A 26,016-nucleotide genomic window follows, 5' to 3' on the forward strand; every position below is an offset into this window, starting at 1 on the left:
TAGGTCGAGCTGATATCTTTAGAGTGCCCTCTGCTAGATCACAAGGCTTTTTGAGCCCTAGTTGATACTGTTTGCCTTTTGTAGGGCAGCATTTATTATTGAATACAACTTAGGGCTCTTATGTTTTTGTAATTTACATCTGCTGACAACAAGTCTGTTACAGATCTTGTCATCCTTGTCATGACAGAGCTGGCAGGCCTGTTCGGTCAGGTAGAGAGTGTAGCTCTACTTACAGCCCCACCCAGATACCTGCTGGCTCAGATATGCACCCGTCTGACGAGCACATCATCAGTCAGGTGTGGCATTGCTCTCAGCACAGCACAGAGGAGAGTTGAAGGAAGTTTTTTTCAGAGGACAGTTCGATGCTGAAGGAATTTTACTAGGATTTAAAAAAGAAAATAATAATAATTTAACCGGAACTTTGAGGGGAATTTGTTTTTTGCAGCTCTACAATTATTCTTGATGGAAAGTTAAAGGAATTGCCTGTGGACTACTGGGGGAGCAGCTTTTTTGACATCAGGCCAACACAGGTGTGTTTCAGTTATTATAGCAGCAAGGGGTGGGTCTTATTATCCATCCTAAGCTGAAGTGGAAAAACATCCCGATTTTTCCAGCCATCATCAACAACCTGCCACCAGAATCTGGTCAGGCTTCTTGAAACGTTCGACTGGAATTTCAACATTGCACACTTTGCTCCCTGGCTGTTTTCACCTGCTGAATGAGAATAGGGAATGCCAGCAGTGGGGGGAGGTGGTTTGTTTTTTCAGAGGAGCAAGAAGAACCACTGGATATTCAGTGGGCCATCTGTTGACTGTGGTGTCATCCTAATTTGACCTGTTTGATGATCTAGTGGCTTTTAGACTTCCTACAAAAACACTGATACATGCACTTGTATAAATGTGTGTATTATATTTTAAGTGTCCAGCTTGATGATATATGACATAACTGGCCTTCCTGTTTAATTTGCCTCATTCTAATTCTACAAGCCAATATGTGACGACTAAGGTTTAAAACTAGAGACAAATATAATTCCTTCTTGAACACAGTTGTGTGTTTGGTGAGTGCATCCATTAAAGGGAAATTCCAGTATTTTTTTTTTTTAACCAGGGCCCTGATTTTACACATTTTAGTGTCTAAATGAGTAATAGTTACCAAAAGTTTTGGAATTGGTCCCGTAGGTCTCCTTAGCTGGCAGCCGTGAACAGGCTGCAACGTAATCCTTTGCGGGCAACTGCGTCCATGAAAAGTACATCCACTAAAAGTGTTTGTTTTTGCCAGTGACAGGCTCAGAGTTTTATTCTAAGTGTCTGGCAACATTATGGAAAGGACCCCAACAGACCCAATACACCTTTTTGTTAAAGACTTTAACCAGAAACCAAAGTCTCACTCTGAAATGTTGTTAAACTCTTACTTACTCTTAAGGCAATGTACGGGACCAATTCCAGACCTTTTGGTAACTATAACTCATTTAGACCTTGAAATTTGTAAAAATAGGGGGAGGCATACCTTATTTGATGGTTAAGAGCTGGGTAAAAAAAGTGTTTTCCCTAATAAAAATAAATGTTCAGAGCATGTAGAGGGGAAAATGAAGATGATATGGTACAAAAGGTTATGAGAGATGAGATTGTAAAGCATTTGTTTATGCCATGGCTTTTCTAGTTGCAGTGGTGAACACACTTCGGCTTGAGCTTGCTTGAGAATGCAGATTTTTTTTTTTTCTAAGGTGGAAATGTTTTTCCTTTCTTGCTGCAAATCATTTGTAATCTACTCCATGACTCTACTAATGAAAATGAAATCAGTTTACATTAGTAACCCTAACCCTTGCATTGTTTGAACTTGATTGCGTTACTGTAAATTTATTAAAAATGTTTCCATGTCTTTGTGATTGGGTTCTCACTGCACTGTTGACACCTTTTTGTTGACTTCCGCAGTGCCGAGTACTTTGCCATGAGACACAACTTGTTCTGAAGGTCCTTTCGCTCCATGCAACGTTATCCTCATCCCATTGCACCGATGGACCCTCAGGTGTGTCCGCCCCCTTTGAGCAGCAGCCAATCGATGGTCAGCGGCCTCGACAAATCCCCGGCCAGCACATTCAAACCCAGCCATTCGCGGAATAGCAGCACTGGCTCCTCCAAAAATTCCAAACAGGTAACAAGACCCATAGGTACATGATCTGACTGTCCTGTGTTGTTTTTAGTATGTGAAAAAAAAAATGCTGAACTTTACTTAATTGTTTTTTGTACCATTCTAGTTACTTACAGATGCACTGTTTTGACTCCAACAAAGTGGGGAGACTTTTATTTTGCAATTTGCCTTAGATGTAGCCTAAACAGAAAAACAAACAATATTTTATACGTTTGTTTTTATCAACGCCTATCTATATAAGTTGTTTATAGCCATTGACTCCTATGTTTTTGTAAGTAATTATCCGCCACAAAAAATGGGTTTGATACATAGAATGACAAAAATAAAATTACATCATCATGGTAAGTCAAAATTATTAGATAGTAAGTCGTAATTGTGACCTTGTAAATTTCACAGTTTTGGCTGTTTGTTTCTTTGCTTGGCAGAAATTGGCTTCCATATAGGCTTCCTTTCAGTCTGCCTGCAAAAGGTTAAATAATGTCCATTAAAGGCACACTATGCAGGGTCTGTCGGTTGCTGTTTTTAAACACACCATTCAAAGTTGGCCCCGGCTCAACGAGAGAGCAGCAGTGGTCGGGCAAGCTAGACAGTGGATGAAGAGAGGGAGCAGCGTTAGTGAGAACAAGGCAGTAAATCAGAGAAATTGAATGTTGTTTGGATGTCAAATTGTCATATTTTGGAAATAAAATCTACAACCACACCAAACGCTGTCTTTTTAGTAATCTGGTTTATTTTGTAATGAACAAAGTGCTCCTTCTGTCTCCATGTCAGTCTCGTCACTGGGAGGTGATGGACGACTTGCAGCATCTAGATATGTATTCAGTTCCTGGCTCCTCTCTGGACCTCAGTATCCCCGGTATCTGCGAGGGCTACCTGATGAAGAGGAGGAAGTACCCGCTCAAAGGCTGGCATAAGGTGGGCACAGATTAGACAGCATCGTATTGTCTTATGTTAATGTCTATTCAACTTGTAAATATTTTCTGGTTCATGTGATAGTTAACACTGAAGCAGAGCTGTTCTGACCTTCTAACCTGTCAGCATAATGCAGATCCAGTGTCCACTGGATCGTCTTTGTTTCTTTCTAAAACATGATTGGTCCTTTTGCAGAGATACTTCCTGTTGGAGAAAGGAATTCTCAAGTACTCAAAGACGCAGCAAGATGTAAGTCACGAACAAAAATGCAGCTGCCGACACCACACTGTCATGTAGAGCAGCGGTTTAAAAGAGTAAGTAGGTCATTTAAAAAAAACGTTTAAAACACGCTTTGTCGCTGTGTTTAGATTCAGAGAGGGAAGCTCCATGGCTCTCTGGACGTCAGCCTGGCCGTCATGTGCATCAACAAGAAGTCAAAACGCATAGACCTGGATGCTGGAGACAACCTCTACCACCTCCAGGTAACCTACACAACACAGGTCAGAGAGGTTTCAGGGCCCCTGAAGTGGTTGAAGAATGACGAACGACACAGACGACATGCTCCAGAGTAGCAGATCGCCATCTGCAAAGCTTAAATTCAGGAGAAGATAGTTTCTCATAGTTCCTTATCAGTAAAATCTAGAGTATCCAAATTAAGTTTACAAGCAAACCTCTGGATAGTGAACTTAACATTTATCGCCTTGTCCCTTTCTGTCTCTTTTTGTGTGTCCTCCTCTGTGTCCTTTTTTTTTTGTTGTTGTTGTTGTTGTTTCCTCCTCCGTTTCCCTCCCTGTTAGGCAAAGAGCCAAGATATCTTCTACATCTGGTTGACCAAGCTGTGTGCCCATCGCGTATTTAGGAAAAACGAGGCAATGAGTGTCCACCGTGGTGTCCTTCACGCTCTCTCCTTGGGCCCGAGCACCCTGCCAGCCATGGCCACTCTCGCCCAGAAAAACCGAGTGATGGTCAGTAGAGATTCCTGCTCAAGTTAATGTCACTTTTATCATAAAATTGTAAAAAAAATAGATAAATAATACACATTTGAATGCATTTGCTGACAACAGCTGTCACTGCCATGTATTGTTCTTTACCACCAATATATTGTATGCTTACTCATACCATATTTTTCCGAACTTGTCATCGTCCAGCCTTCGCACTATGCCAGCTCGGCATCAGTGTACCAACAAGAGATGGGAAGCCCCGCCCCCGCCGTTGCCTCTCACCCGGGGGTGACCAGCAAGGTGTCCGCCTGGCTGCAGCAGACCCACGACATCGACGCAACCTCCAACGGTGAGAATCATCTGTAATCTCCAGCCTTAAGAGTGAAGCCTGGTTTACAGCCACATTTCGTCATATTCAACAGTATATTGAGATGCAGAAAATAAACCTTTTTGTGTGTTCTGTGTCCTCTGGTTTGTCAGATTTGGCTCGCTGTCAGGCCGAGCTGACGGAACTAGCCCAGCTCATCCAGCGACTCCATTGGCTGGAAGGGGGCCTGCCAATCACAAACACAGACCTGGAGATGAGAATCAGCATGCAGGTGAGAACTCTGGCAACAACTGTGAATGTGTGTGATTCTTCAAATATATTCCAGTATTTCACTGGAAAAATAACCAGTAATAAATCTGATAATAATCCAAGCTAATTTGTTTTAAGAAAGCTTTTATGAATCAACTGACATACTTCAGTCTACAAATATTACACAGACATTTAGCGATGGAAAAATGTAATGTTATCTTTAGAGATGAGCTGTAAACCCTGTTGGTCTCTGTTTTAGAATCTCTCCCTGGAGAAACCCAAGAGGAAGGCGGGGAAAGGTTTTGGTCACTCCAGGACTTTGTCCCGTGTTGAAGCCATGGGGGGAATGGTAGAGCTGACTTTTTTTATATGTTGCCATTCACCTTAATTTTGTTATGGAAAAACCGTTCCATCCTCTGTTCAACAAATCGAATCTCTGTTTGACGTCACGCCATTCCTTTTCCTCTCCGTCTCGTCTTCCCCAGTTCACTTCCAGCCACCTGAGCACCAATGGCAGCTCAGGTTTGGGGGCGTCGGTTCAGTCCATCCCTGACTACGTCTACTCGCAGCTGTCCAACCCTCAGGTCACCTCCCCCGAGGCAAAGAAGCTCCACCAGGACATCTGCACCGTTTCTCAGAGGGGTACGGCCCTCCCACCTAACAGTTGTATATCTGTGAATAGATTTCATTTAGCGATACGTTTGCGATTAGTTTCAACGTATTTCATACGGGGGTAAATTCAAAGTAGTAAATTCACTGACAAAGCAGAGGGTTATGGTGTCACCTTGTGTAATGTTTACAAGGCAGATCATTGACATTAGGTCTGGCAATACGAGTAATTTAGTGCTGCTAAACCAAGTCCACACATGCAAAATGAAATTATGTTGGTGGGATGTCTAAGTTTGAATCTAATCCAAATCTTACCCTACCTGGACTGAATTGAGTTTGTGTGTTGTGTTGCAGTTCATACTTCTCTCAAGTCCATTCACGAGGTTTTGACCTTGGAGAGGGAGAGAGTGAGGCAGGCCTGGACCGGCCCGGACCTGAGGCAGAACACCTCGCAGCAGCTCGCTACACTCTGCAGCACGCTGTCTGAGGTAACGCATGCAGGAGCAGAACTACACACACACACACACACACACACACACACACACACACACACACACACACACACACACACAAAGCTCTTTGTTCACTTCTTTGCCACCGCTCCTGGACTCCCGGAATTAAACCACTGATTTTATTTGTACCGAATATTAGTAACGGCCTGCAATAAGACAATGGAGGCCAAGCCCTCACTGTTGTTAAGGTGCTGCGTGAAACTGTTGAGCAGGTTTGGGCTGTTTCTCAGCAGGACAGGCACAAGTTATCACAGGTGTGTTTTGAAGGAACACACCGCAAGTCTTTCTCACCCTGTATTCTGCTCACTCAAAGACACAAATAACAGGATCGTTGTCACACACCGAAACTGAGCAGTCCCGTCAGTCAAGGGGCTCGTTAATTCCTCTCAGTAACCCTTCTTGCCTGGTGTTGCATGAGGTTTCTTCTTAGCTTCCTGGTTGGTTTCTGTCCATGCTGCATGTGACTAGTCTGTTTTCAACCAATGGGACATCAGTTGCTGTGACTGCGGGCTTTATTTTTTTTATTTTTAAGAGCTGTTGACTACAACAAAGATGCGGTTTTGTCCTCTGGCTCCAGAGTCTGCACGACATTCTGATCATTTATTTTTGCTCCTCTTGTTTCCTCTTCATGTGTCTTGCATGGCTGGTCTGTTCATGTGCGTGTATGTGTGTGTGCATGTCCATGCATGTGTGTGTTTAGCTAGACATACAGTCACGTCTGACCAAAGTCCACTCGCTTTCCCTGTCCTCTGACTCTGATGAATCGTTCTGCACCGTCCGTCCTGACCAGGTGTGTACTGCGTTGTGCGTTGGTGTGTGAAAGACACCTTGTCTTTTTTGTGCATGTCCAATTTCATTATCTCCCTGTCACTCATTTGCATGCATTTCCATATTGTGTGTGAAATTAGTTAGAAATCTTGATATAATTCTACCAGCAGCAGAGCACATCTTGGACAAAAAAAATACAAATGAATGACAGGGTCGTGTGGTTGGTGTGGCTCAGTTTAGTCACTTCATGCTGCTCGGACAGTTGTAACCAAGAGCTGGACAGAACAATGTGTGGGTGGCTGTATGTGTTGTTAACTTGCCTGTGTGTCTGATCCTCCACATGCCTGTTGCCTAATGATTTGGCTACAACATTTGTACAAATCATTAGAAATGTTCATTAGAAAAAGAAAGTATAATAGAAAGTATAATTTGAACAACAAATCCTTTTCTGCGCTCCTGCCACAGAGGACACCATCTATGGGTCGTCAATGTCAACGTGCGCCCTCAGTGGCAGAATCCATGGCAGAGTATTTCGACGCCAGTGAGGTGATCGTGTGCGAGAGCTCATCAGAGGCGGAAGCTTCGGATGAGTCGGGCCTGAGTGACATCACCACCACCAGCAACTCAGAACCGGAAGAGGGACACGGTGAGTCCAGTAGCAGTCGGACTGCACTGCCCAATCACCACTCCAGCATTGTCTGACCGACAAAACTGATACCTTGAATGTCTTTGAATGTCTGACACTCTCTCTCCCCCTCAGCCACTGCTACCCTCAACTACCGGGCCAGTCTGAACAGTGCTCCCGACAAACCCAGCCCGGTGCCCGCTAATACTGGTAACACCACCTCATTTATGTTGTGAATGAGTGCAGTGACTACTGTGCACTGCTGAATTTTACAAGCAGTCAACTGTTGAGTTGTAGAAGCAAACTTATTTAGATCTTTAAGCTACCTTGTGTCGGGAAACTTTTTAAATACAAGGATGCACTTTTTTTCCCTTTTTTTTTTTTTTGACGTTCATGTTGCTTTCTTCACTGAATTCAAGATGAGTACTTCCGGTGTAGGTATCGCTGATACCAATACTTTTCATTTATAAGAGCTTCATAGGATTTTGAGTATCCCAACAGTATAATTTAGGAGTCCTCTAATATTTCAGGCTATGTATGGTTATAAACAATGTTATAGGCTAGGCACTTCATGTACAAAATCTGTTGCAAAAGTAAAAAAAATAATTTAAATGCTGAAACTGACAAAGGGGTGCCAAGAAGCTCTTTGAGATCTTTTAATTGTACTGATTTGTGTTGGCGTGATCCAGGTCGTCGCACTGCCCTCCCCGCCCCATCAACAGACAACAGCCACATCGGTATCATGAACATCTTGTACAACAACATAGGCAAGGACCTGTCCAGAATCTCCATGCCAGTCGCTCTCAACGAGCCGGTGTCTTTGCTGCAGAGGGTCAGTGAAGAGCTGGAGTACTCGGAGCTGCTGGACATCGCCAACCACATTGATGACCCATATGAGAGAATGGCGAGTTTTGGTTTACTTGGATTCCTAGCCAGCTGGAGCTGAGATGCAGTTGACTTCAGTGGCAAGTTCATTAATAACCCAAAAGAAAATGCATGTTCACAGGTTTACGTGGCAGTGTTCTCCATCTCTGGATATGCATGGGCGTCCTGGAGGAATCGCTACAAACCCTTCAACCCTGTTCTGGGAGAAACATATGAGAGTCACAGAGACGACAGAGGCTTCCACTACATCAGTGAGCAGGTAACCAGCAGAGAAGGATATAGACACGTGCTGATTAAACCGCAACATCTGGATTTACAACAAAACGCTGTAATGCTGTGTTCTATGTGTTGTCCTTTCAGGTCAGCCATCACCCGCCCGTCTCTGCCTGCTACGCAGAGTCTGAAAACTTCACTTTCTGGCAAGGTAAGGGCAGTGTGCTTAAAGATGAGTGTTGGATCCACCTGCACCGTATAAGTGGAGTCAAACCTAATGCTCTGTTTGTTTCTGTCTGCACTCAGATCAGAGATGGAAGAACAAGTTTTGGGGGAAGTCGATGGAGATCATCTCTTCTGGACTGGTCAATGTTAGCCTGCCCAAGTGAGCTTCATTTAACAACACCAGTCACACAGTGCAGCAGATAACAGCTAAACTACTAAGTTTAATTGGGTAGAGTCTGCGTAGTGGTGATCATGGACTGGAGCCTCGGTATCGAGGTCCCGCCCATACACACGCTCGACCCAATCGCGAGCACACCACAGTCAATCAGAGCTGTCAATGATGACGTTTCACCCCGTTTATATAGCATCAAATAACTAATTAAAACCAAACTTATAAGAAAAATGAACCTTTGAACAAACATCAGCGTGATAAGAACATGGAGGGGGGGGGGGGGGGTCAAGACGTTTTGGCGTCATGTCGTCCATCTTTTTAAATACAGTCTATGGTCCAAAGCAAAGTAACAATCACAGGAATAAGGTAGTTGAATTTGTAGTTTCCTTACTGCATGGTAAACCCAAGACGTCCATAACAAAGCTGGTGCAGACGGATTCAAGAAAACTGACAAATGATTTGGCCAATATTGTTGCGTTTTGCTGAAATCGGTCAACACTGAGGAGCAAAACAAGCCAATTTGCATCCTGCTGCAATCTAAAATGGGGCCACCATATTACTTTTGTGTACTTTTACTCTAGAGCCTTTTAATGAAATAGGTTGTAAAATCACACCCACGTGGGTTTTATTGACAGCTCGATGAATCCAGTGGTAAGTCTGCAGCATGAAAACACTCAGGGATTGCAGCCAATGAAACTGTGTGTGTGTATATATAAGCCTGTGTAGTACATGGGTCTTATAATTGATCCACCCTGTTTTAGTGGACAATGCAGACATTCCAAGTATTATGTACTAGGTTGGTATATTTTCATTGCTTTGGTTATGTATAGAGAGCTTTCAGAGACATTTTTGGGGAAAGGGGGTTTGGAATTCTAAATGCTTTAAAACCTAGAAAACAAGTCCGAAAATAGGCAAAAATGTCCAAAAGGATTAAGTGAGGTTAAATATTATGTCAATTGTGTGTGTGTGTGTGTGTGTGTGTGTGTGTGTGTGTAGGTACGGTGATCACTATGAATGGAACAAGGCAGTGACATGTATCCACAACGTGTTGAGTCAGCAGCGCTGGTTGGAGCACTATGGTGAGGTGGTCATCAGAAACACAAAGAGTGACGTCTGCACCTGCAAGATCACCTTTGTCAAGGTCAGGACACACACACACACACGGATACACACAGTCTCTTGTCCATCTGTTATGCACATAGACTGTTCTTGTCCTCTTCTCCTGTTTTAACCACCCTGACCCCTTTCCTCCTCCGTATTCCAGTCGCGCTACTGGAGTTCAGACAACAGTAAAAACGAGGTGCAGGGTGTGGTTCTGGACCGGGCTGGAGAGGTGGTTCATCGTTTCGGAGGCCTTTGGCACGAGGGCATGGTCTGTGACACCCTGCCTTCACCGAAGTGCATCTGGAAGCCCAGTGAGTAGCAAAGTCCTGAGTCTGAGACTGACTCTAAAAATCTTGTAGTGTTGTAGAAGATGAACAAATATAGGTGAATTTCAGTGACAAATACATGGTTCGCAAATGGGAAAAGTTGTTGACCACAAACCCTACCCTCAGATTTCTTACATTTTTCCACATTGTCTAATGTCCCCAGTCTTAATATGCATGATGTCATTTCCTGTTTAGACGTGCAGCCTGATGACCACTTCGAGTTCTACGGCTTCTCAGCTTACGCCAGAGAGCTCAATGAACTGACGCCTGAACTGAAGGCAGTCCTTCCGCCTACAGACACACGCTTCAGACCAGACCAGAGGTACAAACAGGAGTTCTGTTTATTTACAAACTGAAAAACGTTCTCCATTATTCACCATCTTCCATGCTGACGTGTTGTTTAACCCTCTTTTCTCCCCATCAGGCTCCTGGAGGAGGGGAAGGTAGCAGAGGCTGATAAAAAGAAGGACGAGGTAGAGGAGAAGCAGAGAGAGAGGAGGAAGGAGATGGCCAAGATAGGGGAGGAGCACATCCCCAGGTTCTTCAGGTGAGGAGCTCTGCTTTTTTTGCAAATTTAGCGTTACGCCGGTGATGGTGGGGGGGGACTCACAAGAGGCAGATAAAAAAAATAAATAAAAGCAGCAGAGGCTGAGATATCTTGACGTTTATTCCCTTGTATGATTTTATTTATTTATTTATTTTAGCTCCAAAAATGCTTGATACTACATTTCCCATAATGCAACCGATGGCATCTTTTCATTAGACCCTCCCTGCATCCTAAATGCCCATGTCTGTTAAACTCCATGCCTCAGTTTGTAACACGCGCTCTGTTGTAAATTTGTCATCTCCAAGCCCGGTCACCTCAGTGTTTGTCATTTACACAGTATACTATAGTAGCCACAAACAGGCTTACTGACTAATTTACAAACTGATAATAACAAACTTAATTCATATAGCACTTTTCTTAAAAAGATTACGAAGTGCTTTACAGGAAAAAAAAAACATTAGCTGAAAGCAAAAACAAATAAGCTGCACAGGGATCATAAAACACCAGTAATGTAAAAAAACAAACAAACTGTAAAATGGCAAGATGGAAGGTGATAAAACCCTACAACATAGTAGTGTTCATAAATGCTTTCCAAAAGACCGTTTTGAAGAGGACCTATTATGCTTTTCTATGTTACAATGTCTGATATTCATACTAAATGTTGCCAAAGTTTCCAAATACTGAGGTAAACGTATGTAAAAGTAATCCCTGTGAGCCAAAAGCTCCGGCTTCAGACTGCTCTGAACGCTCCGTTTCAGTTTTTTCAACCGCCGGGTCTATCTGATGTCAGACAGGCACGGATGTCCTTATATGGTATCTCTGCTCCAGGCATAGGCGAGCTGTTTATGTCAAAGTTGCTTAGTAACAGTAGGTTTACAGTTGGCCTTTGGAAATTCTTCCAAAGACTTCCAGAACTTGGCCAGCCAATCAGAAGACAGTGGGCTTTTAGGGAGGGGGGCCCTTAAAGAGACAGGAGCTCAAACGGCTTGTTTCAGACAGAGGGTGAACTAAGAGGCTGCATGAAGGGCCAGGAGGAGATAAATCAGGACTTTTTTGAAAAGCAAAGCTCCTCTAATGGAATCACAAAAATGAAAATGTAGAGCTTTTAAGAAAGGGATTTAAAAGATGCTAATGATGTAGCCTCTCTGAGTGTTCCACAGTCTGGTGGCTTTAACTGCAATGGCCCAGTCACCTTTGGTCACAAGTCGCATTTTACAATAGAGAAGGTTCTAATGGAGAGGAATGAATGTAGCAGATGTAGAGCAGTTCCCTTAAGATCAACCCAGGTTTCTAGAGAGGCTAGGACTGAGCACAAATGATAATTGTGACATTGGTCTGTAATTACTGAGTAATAGGGGATCCAGTTTAGGTTTTTCAGTAACTGTTATGTAAATTGGCAGAAGTCGGGGAAGGTTATTGTTGAAGGTGGGTAGGGTTCGTCGATCAGGTGACTTTTGAGCAGTGAATTTCTCTGTCCAATCATTACTAGGTTCAAGATCTGTACAGGGCGGTCCATTGAGAACAGATCTGATTACCTTTAAACACGTTTTTGTACAAGTTAAACAAATGAGATAAAACAAAATTAGAGGTGGCGGTAGGTGGATTTTGTTACCTCTGGACAGAGCCAGACTAGCTGTTTCTAATCTTTATGCTAAGCTAACTGGCGGTAGTGGTAGCTTCATATTGAACATACAGACATGAGTGTCATCAATCTCCTCAGCGAACTCCTGGCAAGAAAGCAAATAAGCATATTTTCCAAAATGCCGAACTGTTCTGTTAAATGTTTAATGATAAAATTATGTTAATAGAAACTTTAGACTTTAGAATTTTTCCAAGATGAGTGCTCGACAGCAACCTTTTTTTGCTGTTTGTTTCTCTCAGGAAAGCGCTGGACGAGGCCGGCAGAGAGGTGTGGCTGAGCAATGAAACCTACTGGAAGCTCCGCAAAGACCCAGGCTTCGCCAAGACTGAAAACCTGGACCTGTGGTAGAACACTGCGCACCCAGCTCCACGCTGGGTCTAAATGAAACTATCCAGGCGCTAAACACATGGTAATATGATGAAGAGGAATAATATGTGCGCCTCTATTAGTAAATATGATTGAATTGTACCGCCGTTGGTCCAGTAACCGATGCATGAATATACTCCAGTGACTCTTCAACAAAGATCCAGAGGTCTGCTGCTACCATTGCTGCAAGAATGTAGAGAGGGGGCGTTTGGAAGTACAAATGAACCTCTCATCGGGTGTTTTTTTTTTGTGCCACGTAGAGGTGAGGTGCCACTAATGGAACAAATGAAGACTGATTTAGACGAAGCCGGATGTCTTTCCAGCCTTTCGCCTACCCTCTAACCATAACGGAGACCTTTTTTTTTTTTTTTTTTAAATATAACCATTCATGATTCAAAAGTAAAATGTTAACCAAATCCAGTTTTTAAAGTCTTTATCGCTGCCCTTGAGAAAATTGTGGGTAAATATCTTCAAGTTTTACTGTAAGGATTGAAGGCTTTCTCTGTCTGCAAAGTGTCTTTTATCATATTTGTGGGTACCTTTTTTTTTTTTTTGTTAGCTTTTAGCATGTCAATATAAATATTATTAGTCTGTCTCCTTTTTTATGACATTTGTGATGAGGTTCAGAAACTAGCTTCCTACAGAGGGATCCAGAACACCTGGAGGGCTAATTCTGGTGCTTGTTGTGTGTGTGTGTGTGTGGGGGGGGGGGGCTTGTATTAGAGGTGAGCTGGTGCTGTCCTGCTTTCTTTCTCAGTGGGTCTTACTGTTTAAACTTGTGTGGATTTGTAAAGTCAGTGTTTAATCGTGACACATTGGTGATGCCGTGTTTTTTTTTTTTTTTTTTTTTTTTTCCCCCAAAAGTCGTCCTTCTGCTGGTTAAATCTAGCAGTCCTGTTAGCCTAGCCTTCTTCCTCTCACCTGTATGAATTGTTGTTGTCCAAAATGAGCCGACAGACGAGGATTGCGTCTCTTGGACCTTTTGATACTCCCCCGTTGATGCAATGAAGTACTTTTTATTGATGTTTCAACAATGCATTTTATTAAGGAAAAGAGACTATGTGACACTGTTTTGGTTTTTTTTTGTCTTTATGGCTTTGTTTCAAATAAAATGTTCCATAATCAACACTCTGCTTTGCTTTTGTTCGCTCAGTTTGACTTCTCTTATCTCAAGGCCTTCATCTGCGAAAGGGAGTTCATTAACTTGATGCGATAATTCGAGTGCAGCAACTCAATGGAGTCAAATGGAGCGAGGCCAAAAGAGAGCGCGCAACCCAAAAAGGTTGGAAAAGGGTTATAGCATTTTTTTTTCCTTGTCACTTTTCCCAACCAAATAACTTGCGTACAGTCCCTGGCTAGACCTGATGTCTCTTGTGGCATTCCCGTACACTGCTTACACTGCAAGACCACCTCAGTCATTGACCTCCAACACGTCGCACAAGTTAGTTTCGATTTAATCTCACCCTTTTTTTATTTATTCTTTCTCGTTACAGATCATTTACAACACAAGGCCCTGCCCACGGTTCTAACACATGATTTTTATTTTTCGAAGAAAAAAAAAAGAATTCACTCCGCTCTCTGACGGCTGATGTTGTAAACAGTGAGGTAACAGTGAGGTAATTCATGACTACAGTGAGTGGAACGGACAAAGAGCGTCCTCTGCTGGCTTGCGTTCAAAGCCTCCTTTCAAACAAAGCTAGGCTCCGATCACACTGCAGGCTTTCTTGATTGCCCCCAAGTTTCTCCTCAAACATGAGATCAGATTCCGAAAGAACTTTCACATCTGTGTTAGGCTGTAAGTGACAAATTCAAGGAGTTTTTATGCTATATAATACAGTTTCATTCATGTCATTCAGAGTCAGAGTGAGTGACTCCAACTCCTTTTTACCGAGGGCTGCTAAGAGAGCGGCGGCTACATAGCACCCAGAGTAACAGAGCCAACTACTACCTCTTAAACATTACCAAAAAAAACCCAACAATAAAATAAAGAAGATAAGCTTTCCACCCTCTTCACTCTCCAGGAGAGGTTAAAGTGATAGAGATTGAAACATTTCGGTGAAAAACGCATCAATAAAGAGTATCCTGAAATGATTCCTCATGTTATAGCCCTAACCTAGTATGTTTGCAATGTATGTACAATATAGCAGTTCAGTCGGCGTAATATTATGCGTACACGTTACTATGTACACCAGTGCGCGCAGTGAGTTAAATGGCAATTTTTACGATATCTGTCTCAGAGATTTCAAAACAATGGAGGTGAATGGAGAAAAAAAACGAAACAGAAACTTTTACACAGAAAAAAATACTGGCATTGATATCTGTACGCATTTTTGAAGTAAAGCTTTCACAGTATGTATCTGGCGTTCAGAATAATAGTGGCATTAACAGTACGGCAGGACTTGCACAGCATCCAATTCTCACACACAGCTCTGAGTCACGGTGAATTGCAATAACTTTGGGGGTCCTTTTTAGCATGCTAACGTGCTAAACTGAGACAACGGACATGGTAAACATGAAACCTGCTGAACTCCAGCATGTTAGCATTGTTGTAATAAGCATGCTAGCGTGCTGATGGTAGAATTTAAGCACTGTAGCCGCTGCTGCCCCCCCCCCCCGTCTGGTTTGAATGTCGTCTTTGGATGCTGTGAGAGCCACAAATGAAAGTCCATTCAACTCGATTTTATTATGAAGTGGAGGCGAAAATCCCAGAGACAGACATCTCAAAACAAATTCAATCAAACAAAAGAGCCGCTTGACAGCTTTTTCTGGAGCTTTTATCCGTATCGCGTGGTCTTCATCGGCATGTGATGTGGCCGAAAGCTCTGGCTTCTCTTATCAAGTGAAACCGATCTGCATGGCTCAATTTGTTTATAATTCGGAGAACCAACCCTTCGAGTCTCATGTGGGGCTTCTTGCAGGATCGGTCCCAGATTTTTTTAAATGTTTGGACCTTTTGTGGATGGGTAGCAGTTTGCGCTTCCGAAATGAAAGGGGGTTGAATTCCCACAGACGCTGATCTGGAGTCAACACCCTGATCTCCCACATGCCTTCTAATGGCTTCATGGAAGAAGAACTCTTGACTCTCCAACAGCCAGTGTGTGTGTGTGTGTGTGTGTGTGTGTGTGTGTGTGTGTGTGTCCTGCCACAGCCAAGTGTTCTGGGGGAAGTGTCCTTGAGCAAGGCAGTGAACCCTTGACCTGCCGCCCATCATACTGCCTGAACAAGAGCCAAACGCGTAACAAATCCCTGCTGTCCCAGGAACACTGTGTTAGTTTTAATGAAGATCTTTTTTTTTTTTTTGCTCAATAAGTTTGGCTTTCATCCTTGAAAGTATAACAGCAAAGAGTTAAAAAAAAAAAAAAAAGAATAAGAAAAATCAGTTTCAGTCGCTTCAAATATCAACATTTCTCTGGCATCACTGGCGTCTTTCCATTCCAGTACCATGGGAAACCTGTGGCGCTGCATTTCTCCCAAACGCAACAAAAAAAAAATGCATGAACTCATGAGAGTGGAATGTTTTATGTGTAAAATGTCACGCGCGTTAGCTTGTAATTTCTTGCAAATGTCTGTACGGAACCGTACAAGCTAGATGACCCATCTGGACGAAGTCATGAATATGAGAAACATTATGATCTCGTCTCATAACTACGAAAAACTAAGCCATCATTGTGAGATACTAAGTCATTATTATTATTACAGTCAAAAGTTCAAACGTTTCTGTCAAATAAATGATGGATTTGAAAATGATGAGCATCTCATAGTTATAAAAAAAAAAACACGTTCCCATAATAATCCTATCTAAGTCAACATTTCGTATAAGTAAAACTACTACCTCATAATTGTAAGTGAAACTGAGGTTTTTCATAATAATGTGATCATATATAACAATTAATAACTAAAGTAGTCCTGTTTTTTGTTTTTTTTGTTTTTTTTCATATATTCCGTTTGTTTTTTCATCGTCATAATTTACAACACAGTGTCTTTTATTTTAGCATTCTTTCATGTTAGATTGTCGGATAAGTAATACAATTTGAAATAGGAAAAAAAGAAGAATGAGCAGATGCGTCATTATGTGGTGCTCTGTTGAGAACTGCTATGACTCACAATGAAGTCACAATTATTAGGGAGAAAAAGCAACATAAAATACATACAAATCTGGACTAATAATAATAATAATAATAATTGTGAAATACTATAATTAGAGAAACTTGAGGATACATCTCCAAGATATCTCATTATGCGGCAATGCTCCCATGATTAAGAACAATTATAAGATAACAATCATGAAATGATCCGTGGATATCTGCCTTTTCAAAATAAAGGTCGCGGTGGAACCAAGGCACTCTCCCATCACCACACAAGCAGATGGCAGTAGGTGCTTTTTTTTTTTTTTTTTTGCATTCAATTACATTTTTTACCTTAGGAGCATTTCACGCTCTTGAGTTTGCTTCTGGTTTGTTGTTGGACCGCGGCGAGCCTGTAGACTGTCATCATTGTCTTTTGCCATTTATGCTATATCCTTCAACCATGAATCGCTCTACAGCCACGTCATATAATCGGAAAACCGGCTTGTTTGCCTTTTTAGACGAAAAACAGTGTTCATTTTGTCATCACAAGATTGTGTCGCTTCTAACTAAGTTACTTCTGCAGACAAGTTTTAAACCTCGGAATCATTTTACCTCACAATAGTTGATCCTCTTCAAACTTCAACATAGCATAAGCAGTGACATCCAGGTGGTTTGATGCGCGTTGGGACATTCGGGGCTTGTGTCCACCAGAGCTGAAAAACGCCCAGTTAGGAAGGTTTGAGAGCTGAGTCGCTTTGGTTGCTATGCTAGGGAATATCCGCGGAAGCATGTGTCGCAAGTAGTCTACCTATGACTTCGCAGATAGTTTGTGTTATCAACTAATACTGAATGTGAACGGTAGACATGGGAAGGCTGAAGCACGTAGGGAGTCTGTCTGGTTTCATGTGACTTTGTGGGCTGAGGAAACTTCTCAGTTGGTCTTTGTGGTATTTGCACCCCCCCCCCCCCCCCCAACTCCTCCACTGTGACTGGACGGCTGGGTAAAAAGTGACAGCGATAAAATTGGAACAGAAAACAAATCAAGATGGGCCTGGTGTCCATCTCAGATGAAAATGGAAAAGTCAGATCTTGCTGTTCTCCAAGTGGGAGTCGATGTGTTTGATGAGGGCGTCGTCGGGGTAACCAGTCGGGAAGGTCAGCTGGCACAGAGGGCAGCTGCGAACGGCGCTCTCTTCTGACTCCATCCATAACTACAGACAGAGGAAGACACAGGTGTCAAGTGACGGAACTCTGGAATCAACCACAAATCGAAACCCACCTACACTCCAAAAGAATGCTAATGTCGCTCTGTGTCTGGATATGTAAACAGGCTAACCGCTAACATGGTCGCTATAACAACATGATAAGATGATGTCAGCGCTGCGTGTGCGGATTGGTCTGGCCAAAAAGGTTCCATTAATGCAACGAATGATTTAGAGTCAGATATGGCAAGTGCCCCCCCCCCCCCCACAAGGACTACAGAGGTATCTATTAGTTTCTTATGTAAATCTCATCATTGTTTTCCTCATTCTCACATTAATGGAAGGCCATGACTGAGCGTGCTCAGTGTTCATGTAGGGAGGCAGACGGCAGGAGAGGGCGGCAGGGCCCTCGGGGGCCGAGACGGAGGGATGGTGGAGCTGTTTCCTAGGAGACGGGAACGAGGGGTGCAGGGGCTGCGTCCTAGGCGACGAGGTGCCAATCCCGATGGCGCCGAGCGTCCGAGGCGGGCTGGCAGCCGGCGACAGGTATGTACAAACATCCTGTAAATTCACACACACACACACACACGTCAAAAAAAAACAAAAAAAAACAATAACCCAAGCTTCAAAGCCACGAGAAGAGGCACACACTATCGTCGCCATCACCTCTTCATCATCAGAGGACTGCGGCGGTGTCACCAGTGGGGTGGGCTCAGGGGAGTTTTCAAGGCGACGGAAGTGATGTACCTGGGTGAGAGGAGGGGCGGGGATGAGCAGGGTGATTACGCCGAAAAAAGACGCTTTAAGTTTCAAGGGTGCCATGGTCTACTTTTTACCGCAGTTTGGTTTGGTAACCTGCTACATTGTGCTGTTATTGTTCAAAGTCCAAAGTCTGGGAGCAACAACCGATATCAACTATGAGAACATATCAGTTAAAGTCATTCTCTGCGAGCACTTAGAAACTATCGGGGCCTATACGATGAGGAAAGTCACTGACTCCATGAATGAAAGCTCTCAGTCTCACCTCAGCAGCCAGAGGGAAGCCCAGGTCCAGATCACAGCGATGAGGACTGCTGCTCAGGCTGCTGCCGCCGCCCCTCTCTCCTCCCCCTCCTCCTCCCCTCTCCCCTCCGGCCCCGTGAGCCGAGGCCGGTCGGACCAGGCCCACCAAGGAGGTGCGGAGCTGAGGTTTAGTTTGGCCGTAACCTTGCGTCTCCCCCAGGAGGGGCCTGGGCTTGGGGAGGGTGGAGACCGGATCCCTCATCAGACGAGCTGGGGGCCTGTGAATGGCTGAGGGGTCAGACACCTGGGGGGGGAAAGGTGAGGAGGTCAAAGGACTTCACTTCGCTTCACTGAAAAATGACCGGAACTTTTCCCGTCTCACCTCCGAGTAGCTGCGGCGACCCTGGAACTTTGCTCGTAGACAGCTGCTGGTTGGCTGATGGGAGTAGGAGGCGGGGCCGTCGCTTGGGGACAGAGGAGGAGAGGGGGAGGGGAGAAGCCTGTCAGGGGAGAGGGAGGGCCGCTGGGGGGAAGTGGGGGAGAGACGCTGAGGAGCTGGGGGTGAGCGAGAAACTGGAGGAGGAAGAGAGAAAGAAAGAGAACGGTGAAAGGACTTTGTCTCAACACTACAACCCCCCCCCCCCCCCCCCACTCACTAATGCATTAAAATATCTACTGATACCATGAAGTCCATAAAACCAAGAAGTCGGTCAGGTGACCTACCGGCGTCCTGGGAGACAAGTCGCAGAAGGTCACTCTGTTTCACCGCCAGATTGCAAACGCGGCCCAGTTCCTCTGTTAGCTCGGTGTAGGCTAATGCTAGGTTCACCCTGCAACACAAAGACAGCGGCTGAATAAATAAATAAATAAATGGCACTACAGGCTGGTTTAAAAAAAAATGTCCTCTTTGAAATATGACTCACTGTTCGTCCCCGGCTTTCTTTATCCATTCCACGTCACAGTGCTCACAGTGTGGGGACAACTCCTGTGACTGACAGATGGACAGATACGGAGCTGTGGTGAGGCATGTTGTGTTTATCTACTCAACAACAGGAGACGAAGACAAATTCATGTGGAACGGTTTGGCGCAGGGATACTCAACTTGCTTTGCTTTTGCAAGGTGACAGGAGACAAACATTAATAGGCCTCAGGCCTTTCTGCCAGAAAAGCCTATGTAACACGTGATTAATGTTGTGAAACGGTCACAGTTTGGTTATGTTTAGACTCAGGTTTAGGAAAAGATCATGGTTTGGGTTAAAACAAGTCAACGTTGACTTTAGGTTTCACACGGGACACGAACAGCAGTCTCCTGGTTGAAAGTCCTTCCTTCTTTCTGGCAGAAAGCCTTGAAGGCAAACCTCTCCCACGTGCCCAGAGCAGGTCAGTGTACATGACCTTTTTGAAACCAAGCTTCTGCACACTGCACAGATTGTTGAAAGGCTAATATGCAACTTCCCAAGTAACAGCCAAGGGACATTATTGAACATTTACTAATTTGTATAAACAAACAACAAAAATTCCCAGTGTGAATCAATTTATTTTCATTGTGAAATGGCCACCTGGCACCCTACCGCGGGCCAGATTTGGGCCACGGGCCACAAGTTGAGTATTACTGGTTTAGCATGTGAGTTAAATGTTCGCTACGTCACATTTTATTTGGCTAAGGCGTTTCCACGTTGCATTTAGCGCATCACCTCTTTTTTTTGCCAAGAAAAAAACACCTCAAGTGAGCGTAGGAGCTGTTTTGCGCAATTGAGGACGTTTAATCAAATTTTTGCTGTCTCCGTACGGCTTCTTCTAATGCGGTACTTCAAAATGCACATAAAAACATCTTTATGGCGACGCGGCTAATGTCTTGGTCCGTCTCTAAACTCTCACCACCAGTTTCCAGGTGCTAAAAAGAAAATAATCATACAAATACAAATGCTATTTTCAGAACTATTATAAAATAAACAGCAACAGAACAGCATCCCTCCTAGTAAACATGGTACAGCTATAGATATATTGTTGGGCTCTATTTTCAGCGGCGGATTAATCCACATTTGGTGCTCCAGTGAGTATTTGGGGCAGTAGGGCGGTGTGCGTGGGAAAATCAACTACAGTGGCGATGAAGGAACATGTCACCCGCTCAGTGACGTGTTGTTAATAGTTCTTGGACAGCAAGCACAGAAGAATACACACACACACACACACACACACACACGTTAGTAGGATACATTCATTGGTGGTTTGGCTCACAATTGCATTATCTAATCAAGGGATTGATTTGTTTTTTGTAATTCATTGGCCCAAATTCTACAATTTGCTATAGCTGTTGCCAAATTTCTAACCAATTCATGAATTAAAAATCATTTGTGTTTCAGTTTCATTGCATTTTGCTTTGTCATTTCATGTCCTACCCCATTACATGAATTACCAGTAAATAAAGAACCCATTTGCATATAGCCCTGGTGTGTTAAGTTAATGAATTCTAGTCCCGTCGTCTTTCTCATTTTAAGGATCAGGCCTACCCGTCTCTGCGCTTCCTGTAGCTGGGCTACCTCCTGCTGCAGCCTCTGAAGCTCAGCCCTCAGCTCCTTCTCCCTTTGGCAGGCTCCCTCGGCCTGGTGCCGCGCCTCCTCCAGCTCGGCCTCCAGTTGCTGCAGCTTCAGGTCGGACAGGGCGTCCAGGCTGCGGGAACTCTGCAATGTCAGCCCGCGGCCCTCTGACAAAAACCAGACACCCAACAGCTTTAGTGTGTGTTTCACGTTTTCATCCCTGGTTCTAGTTCTTCTTAGGTCTGAATCAAACAGCCAATCGGGGTCAGCTGGCACGTTACTGGCCAATCACGTCGACTCTGTGCGAAACACAGGGCTTCTACACAAGGTTCCACCTTCTGGATTCACAAGAACCCCCTGATTACCCTGATTGGTTGTTTGATTCAGACCTGGTCCAGTTTTTTAAAGGACTAAATACAAAGGGGGCGGGTGCCCACAGACACCCATTTTTTCAAAGGAGCCCTTCAATTAGATATTTAGTTAACAACAAATTATAATTATAATTCAATAATTTAGCCTACTGTGTACTGCACGTTCATGCACAGACCGACTTTCTCTTCGGCATGACAGCTAACCGTTAGCATACTGACAGCTTGCCTGTGATTCATAGCCTAGCAACATCTCCTTGACAACGACACATGGATTGACACACATACAGACAAATTTATGTATGTCGGGGTAGGTAATAACGAGTGGGACATGATGAATGTCCGTGTGAGCGCCGAAGCAGAGTATAATATTTTAATTATTATTTTAATTGTGGTGAAAACGGGGGCAATTTGGTATTGCGCGGGTATTTGTCGGGACTCGGGTCACCCAGCTGGAAACCGGGACGCCTGGTCACCGTATAACTGAGTCTGCTGCTGCTGCTGCTGATCCGGACAGAACCCACCTCTGGGTACGTCCAGGCTGGCGTGGAGTTGAGACTGGTGCGCGTCTTTGCTGCGGAGTTGAGCGCCGAGTTTCTGCAGGGAGGTTTCTCTCTGCCTGAGAGCCGACTCCAGACTGCAGATCCGCTCCACATGCTGCTCTGCTAGAGTCGTCTGAGACACACACACACACACACACACGCACACACACACACACACACACACGTGAAACTGAAACTCTGATTTCCGCTTAACTCCGGAAGCATAAAATATTAACACAAGGAAGCATTGGTGTGTGTGTGTACAGTTTCTGTGTTTACCATCTTGTCTAAGTCTCTCTGGGCATTGCTTTTCTCTAAGTGAACCTTCTCGTAAGCCTGGATGACTTCCTCCAGCCTCTGATCTCTCTCTTTGCTCTTCTGGAGCTGAGGCAGCGAGAGAGAGAGAGAGAAGACAACCGCACACTTGTCATTTCAAGTTGTCCCACGAATGAATAACAGAAGCCAGGTGAGATTTGGGACACTTTCATTTACCTCATAAATGTGTCTTTTGTTGAGGCGTCCGGGACAAACCTTTGTCAACACGTTTCCAAACTGAACCAACTGCACCAAATCACCATTGTCACTGACTGGGTCGGTAGCTTTTAGCAGCGGAGCTGTGAGTCACATTCACGCGTTACCTACTTCGTTGAAAGCTTATTAAAAGACGGCAAAAGCCGCCGAAACAGTCAGAATCTGCGTTCGGATGCAATTACACCTTCACAACATCTGGCCTCTCATACCACCGTATGCAGTCAGTTTTGCGATTCACCTCTGATGCTTCCTGGATCGCATTTACACTTCTGATACTATCTGATCCACAGAGGATACATGAAGTGTAAATGGGGCCATAAAGTATTACTAGTAGTGGTGGTAGCAGTGACTTGGGAGAGGAAATGAAGGTGAACAGTGTACAGTTTACAGACCCACTTCCTGATTCAACCGTGACCTGTCTCGTCTATCAGCGACCCTACGTTTTCACCTCGAGAAAAGTGCTTCCAGCAATCTGGCTACGACTGAGTACGACCGAGTGCAAGTGCAACACTGACGATATTGCGGTACCTCCTGAGTGAGAGAGTTGATCCTCTGTTGTAGGTTGGTGGTCTCTGATTGGATCACACTGGTATCCTTGATGATAGGCTCACAGGAACAGCACAGTATCCTCTCCTCTCCAAATTCACTGATCACAGGAAACTGGAGGACAGAAGAGGAGAGGAGATTGACTTGCCAGGAAATAATGCATTCAAGCCTGACTAAAGTATTCTGTTTTGTGTGTGTGTGTGTGTGTGTGTGCCTGCTGCTCTCCACCTTGACCTCGTAGTGTTTGAGCTTCCTCTTGATGCTGCTGTTCTCCCTCTCCAGGCTGGCCAGCCGGGTCTTGATGTCATGATAGGCAGCGGCAAGGGCCAATCCCGACGCCGGGTACATGTCCTCTGGCAGCCGGTTGGCCGACCAGCTGATCCCGGAAATGCCCACATCGTCTCTCAACCCCTCTCCTCCTCCGAGCAGCCCCAGCTCTCCTCGGCGGAACAGATCCATCAGCAGTTAGCTGCAGGAGGTGGAAAGAAAGAGTTGCGGTTGACCTCTGGGAAATGTAGTGCAGGAAAGACGGCCTTGGACTTTGGGCAGACAGATAGAAAGATAGATAACCCTAACCCTAACCAAGAAGAAGAAGAAGGAGATTTTATTGTTTATATTCTACTCTAATTAAAAAATGGGGGGCTGCAACTGCATTTCATTGTGTCTGATGACAATAATGAACCTAAACCTCATTAGATCTGCCTTACCCCACGTCCTGGCGGAGGTGACAGTCAGACAGAGTGTGTGTGTGTGTGTGTGTGTGTGTGTGTGTCCTCCAACTGCAGCCAGGAGCCCACTGAGCCCGCCAGCCAAAGGTACGGTGTTTCCCATATGCTGGCGTAAAGTGCATCCTCTCTTCCCTACCTCGCTGGCGGTTTCCATGGTTACGGTGGAAAACCGACCCCCCCCCCAACACACACAACAAAACAAACAAACTACACCTGCAAAACAATGGGATCAATAACGATCAAAGGTTCTACGTTTGGTGGGGCATCCCTGTATATCCCTGTATATGCCAACAGACATGGCCAGGCACGAGTGAGCTTTTCCCAGTCACCGCTTCGCAAAGACCTCTGGACCTCCAATATGGTCGGCAGGTACGGTGGATTTGTTTTAAGACATGCACAAAATATCTCGGCTCTTCCACTCCTTCTCCCTCATTGAAAAGAAAAAAAACCCTCCACAGAATCTATGATTGCTGGACGCAATTCTCAGCCCATTCAGGTTTCCACGTCTTACACATTTGTGTTAGATGCAAACCGGACCGTGATTTAGTGGAAACCTCGGTGACTGACATGGCTTGTCAAGCTTCCTAGGTTATGTGTTTAGTTCATTCAGTCATTTAAAAAAAAAAAGAATTCTGAAGAAACCGACAGTTTTTATGTAACATTTACAAAGACAATAGAGTTTTTGTTCACAAAGCAGTTAGTGTTTTAAACAAAACCTCTCTAAACGACCAACAATGTGGCAGTGATTCAAGGCTTCCAAGTGCCTATTCAGAAGCCCGAAGGCTGGTTGAGTCAGGATATAGTGTCAGCGTGGATGAGACAGAGGTCCGACTATGTATAGCCTCATTTCCACTGCAGTTGTGGATAGCACCAGGTACAATTTTTCGGCGTCACCATGGTCGAGATTCCAAGCGAGCTCAGACGATACCAAAAGGTGGAGTTAAAACACCGCGCACCACTGACTGACTGGTCAGAGAGAGGCAAAGCATAGACTGCATATAAAGATGGCCGACGCGTCTCCACTTCCTCCTCCCGCTGTACAGAAATGAAGCCAAACTCCCCCCGGGTACGACCCGCTGCCATCAATCATGACGTTTCACCCCGTTTTATAGCATCAAATGACTAACTAATGAGATGAACGCTTGAACAAACATCAGTGGGATAAGCACCACCTAAAATTGCAGAAAACAGTTTTTGGGAGCTAACATGGAAGGGGGGGGGGGGGGGCGGGGCTCACGACCTATACGGCGGCGATCTAGATGTTTTGGCCTCACAATTGACACGTGCAGATGTTCCTCTATTTGGTTCCATTTGGATCCAGCAAGTACGGCGGCATTGAAGATGACGTTTCATGGCGGTTTCATGCAGCGTCACTGCATTGGAGGGGGGGGGGGGGGGCCTCATGTAGAACAGATGCTGAGCCGGGGGGGAGATCCGAGCAGCAGCTTGATGAGAGCAGGACGTAGCGTGCAGCTCTGCGGTGCATTAACATTTCATACATGAACATCTTACACAAGATTCTCAACAGCCATACCTCTCACAAATATCCACACTGTAGCGCTCAGCGTCTAACAAGCATGCAATGAAGCAGGCAGTGTTGCTCTTAAGTCATATTTTAACAGAACAACTGGCCTTCAGCAGAAAGAATGACTTCAACGGACCTATATCTATGTTTCCCTGACAACACACCTCTTTTGGCCTGTGTGTAAAAAGTGAAAGTCGCGTGTGTTCAGACCAAACGCGGAGAGGAATCTGACCGAATCAATCGTGGCTGATGTGGAAAAAAAGGCCCTAAGAGCGGCGCTCGAGGGCCAACTCCCGTTCGGGCAAGAGCACGGTACTGTGGAACAGAACAGAGCAATAAAGTTGATACTACTAATACACTGTTACTCCCATGTGCAGCACTATGTGTGTGTGTGTG

General features: G+C 44.6%; 2 protein-coding genes across 2 annotated transcripts; one reads left to right on the plus strand and one right to left on the minus strand.

Moving 5' to 3' along the window:
* The first annotated feature begins 320 nt into the window (after positions 1-320).
* On the plus strand, positions 321-13,698 carry LOC139299771 (oxysterol-binding protein-related protein 7-like). Its single transcript, XM_070922672.1, has 23 exons — positions 321-530; positions 1,932-2,151; positions 2,920-3,063; positions 3,256-3,309; positions 3,429-3,542; positions 3,858-4,025; positions 4,209-4,350; positions 4,482-4,600; positions 4,838-4,927; positions 5,064-5,220; positions 5,542-5,675; positions 6,400-6,489; positions 6,933-7,113; positions 7,228-7,302; positions 7,782-7,996; positions 8,099-8,236; positions 8,338-8,401; positions 8,497-8,575; positions 9,584-9,728; positions 9,852-10,002; positions 10,213-10,339; positions 10,442-10,564; positions 12,446-13,698. Exons 2-23 carry the CDS (start codon positions 1,984-1,986, stop codon positions 12,552-12,554), a joined length of 2,787 nt encoding a protein of 928 aa, XP_070778773.1. The 5' UTR covers positions 321-530; positions 1,932-1,983; the 3' UTR covers positions 12,555-13,698.
* A 4,023-nt stretch (positions 13,699-17,721) lies between these two features.
* Positions 17,722-24,249, minus strand: LOC139299864 (TANK-binding kinase 1-binding protein 1-like). The gene is made up of 13 exons (XM_070922801.1): positions 24,232-24,249; positions 23,596-23,832; positions 23,350-23,481; positions 22,570-22,674; positions 22,273-22,423; positions 21,354-21,547; positions 19,767-19,834; positions 19,567-19,673; positions 19,226-19,416; positions 18,866-19,147; positions 18,508-18,588; positions 18,175-18,402; positions 17,722-17,850 (listed from the first exon to the last, which is right to left on the minus strand). Exons 1-13 carry the CDS (start codon positions 24,247-24,249, stop codon positions 17,722-17,724), a joined length of 1,923 nt encoding a protein of 640 aa, XP_070778902.1.
* Positions 24,250-26,016: the final 1,767 nt, after the last annotated feature.

This window comes from Enoplosus armatus, chromosome 17, assembly GCF_043641665.1.
Source record: "Enoplosus armatus isolate fEnoArm2 chromosome 17, fEnoArm2.hap1, whole genome shotgun sequence".
Taxonomy (NCBI): domain Eukaryota; kingdom Metazoa; phylum Chordata; class Actinopteri; order Centrarchiformes; family Enoplosidae; genus Enoplosus; species Enoplosus armatus.

Bases quoted from the DNA above. Each gene is read 5' to 3' on its own strand.
- LOC139299771 (XM_070922672.1), top strand. From the start codon at position 1,984: ATGCAACGTTATCCTCATCCCATTGCACCGATGGACCCTCAGGTGTGT. The intron at 3,543-3,857 runs GTAACCTACACA...CCTCCCTGTTAG, and splicing joins ACAACCTCTACCACCTCCAG to GCAAAGAGCCAAGATATCTT. The intron at 7,114-7,227 runs GTGAGTCCAGTA...TCTCCCCCTCAG, and splicing joins AGAACCGGAAGAGGGACACG to CCACTGCTACCCTCAACTAC.
- LOC139299864 (XM_070922801.1), bottom strand. The intron at 19,674-19,766 runs GTGAGTCATATT...TTTGTGTTGCAG, and splicing joins AAGAAAGCCGGGGACGAACA to GGTGAACCTAGCATTAGCCT. The intron at 17,851-18,174 runs GTGAGAATGAGG...CTCTGTCTGTAG, and splicing joins AGTCATGGCCTTCCATTAAT to TTATGGATGGAGTCAGAAGA.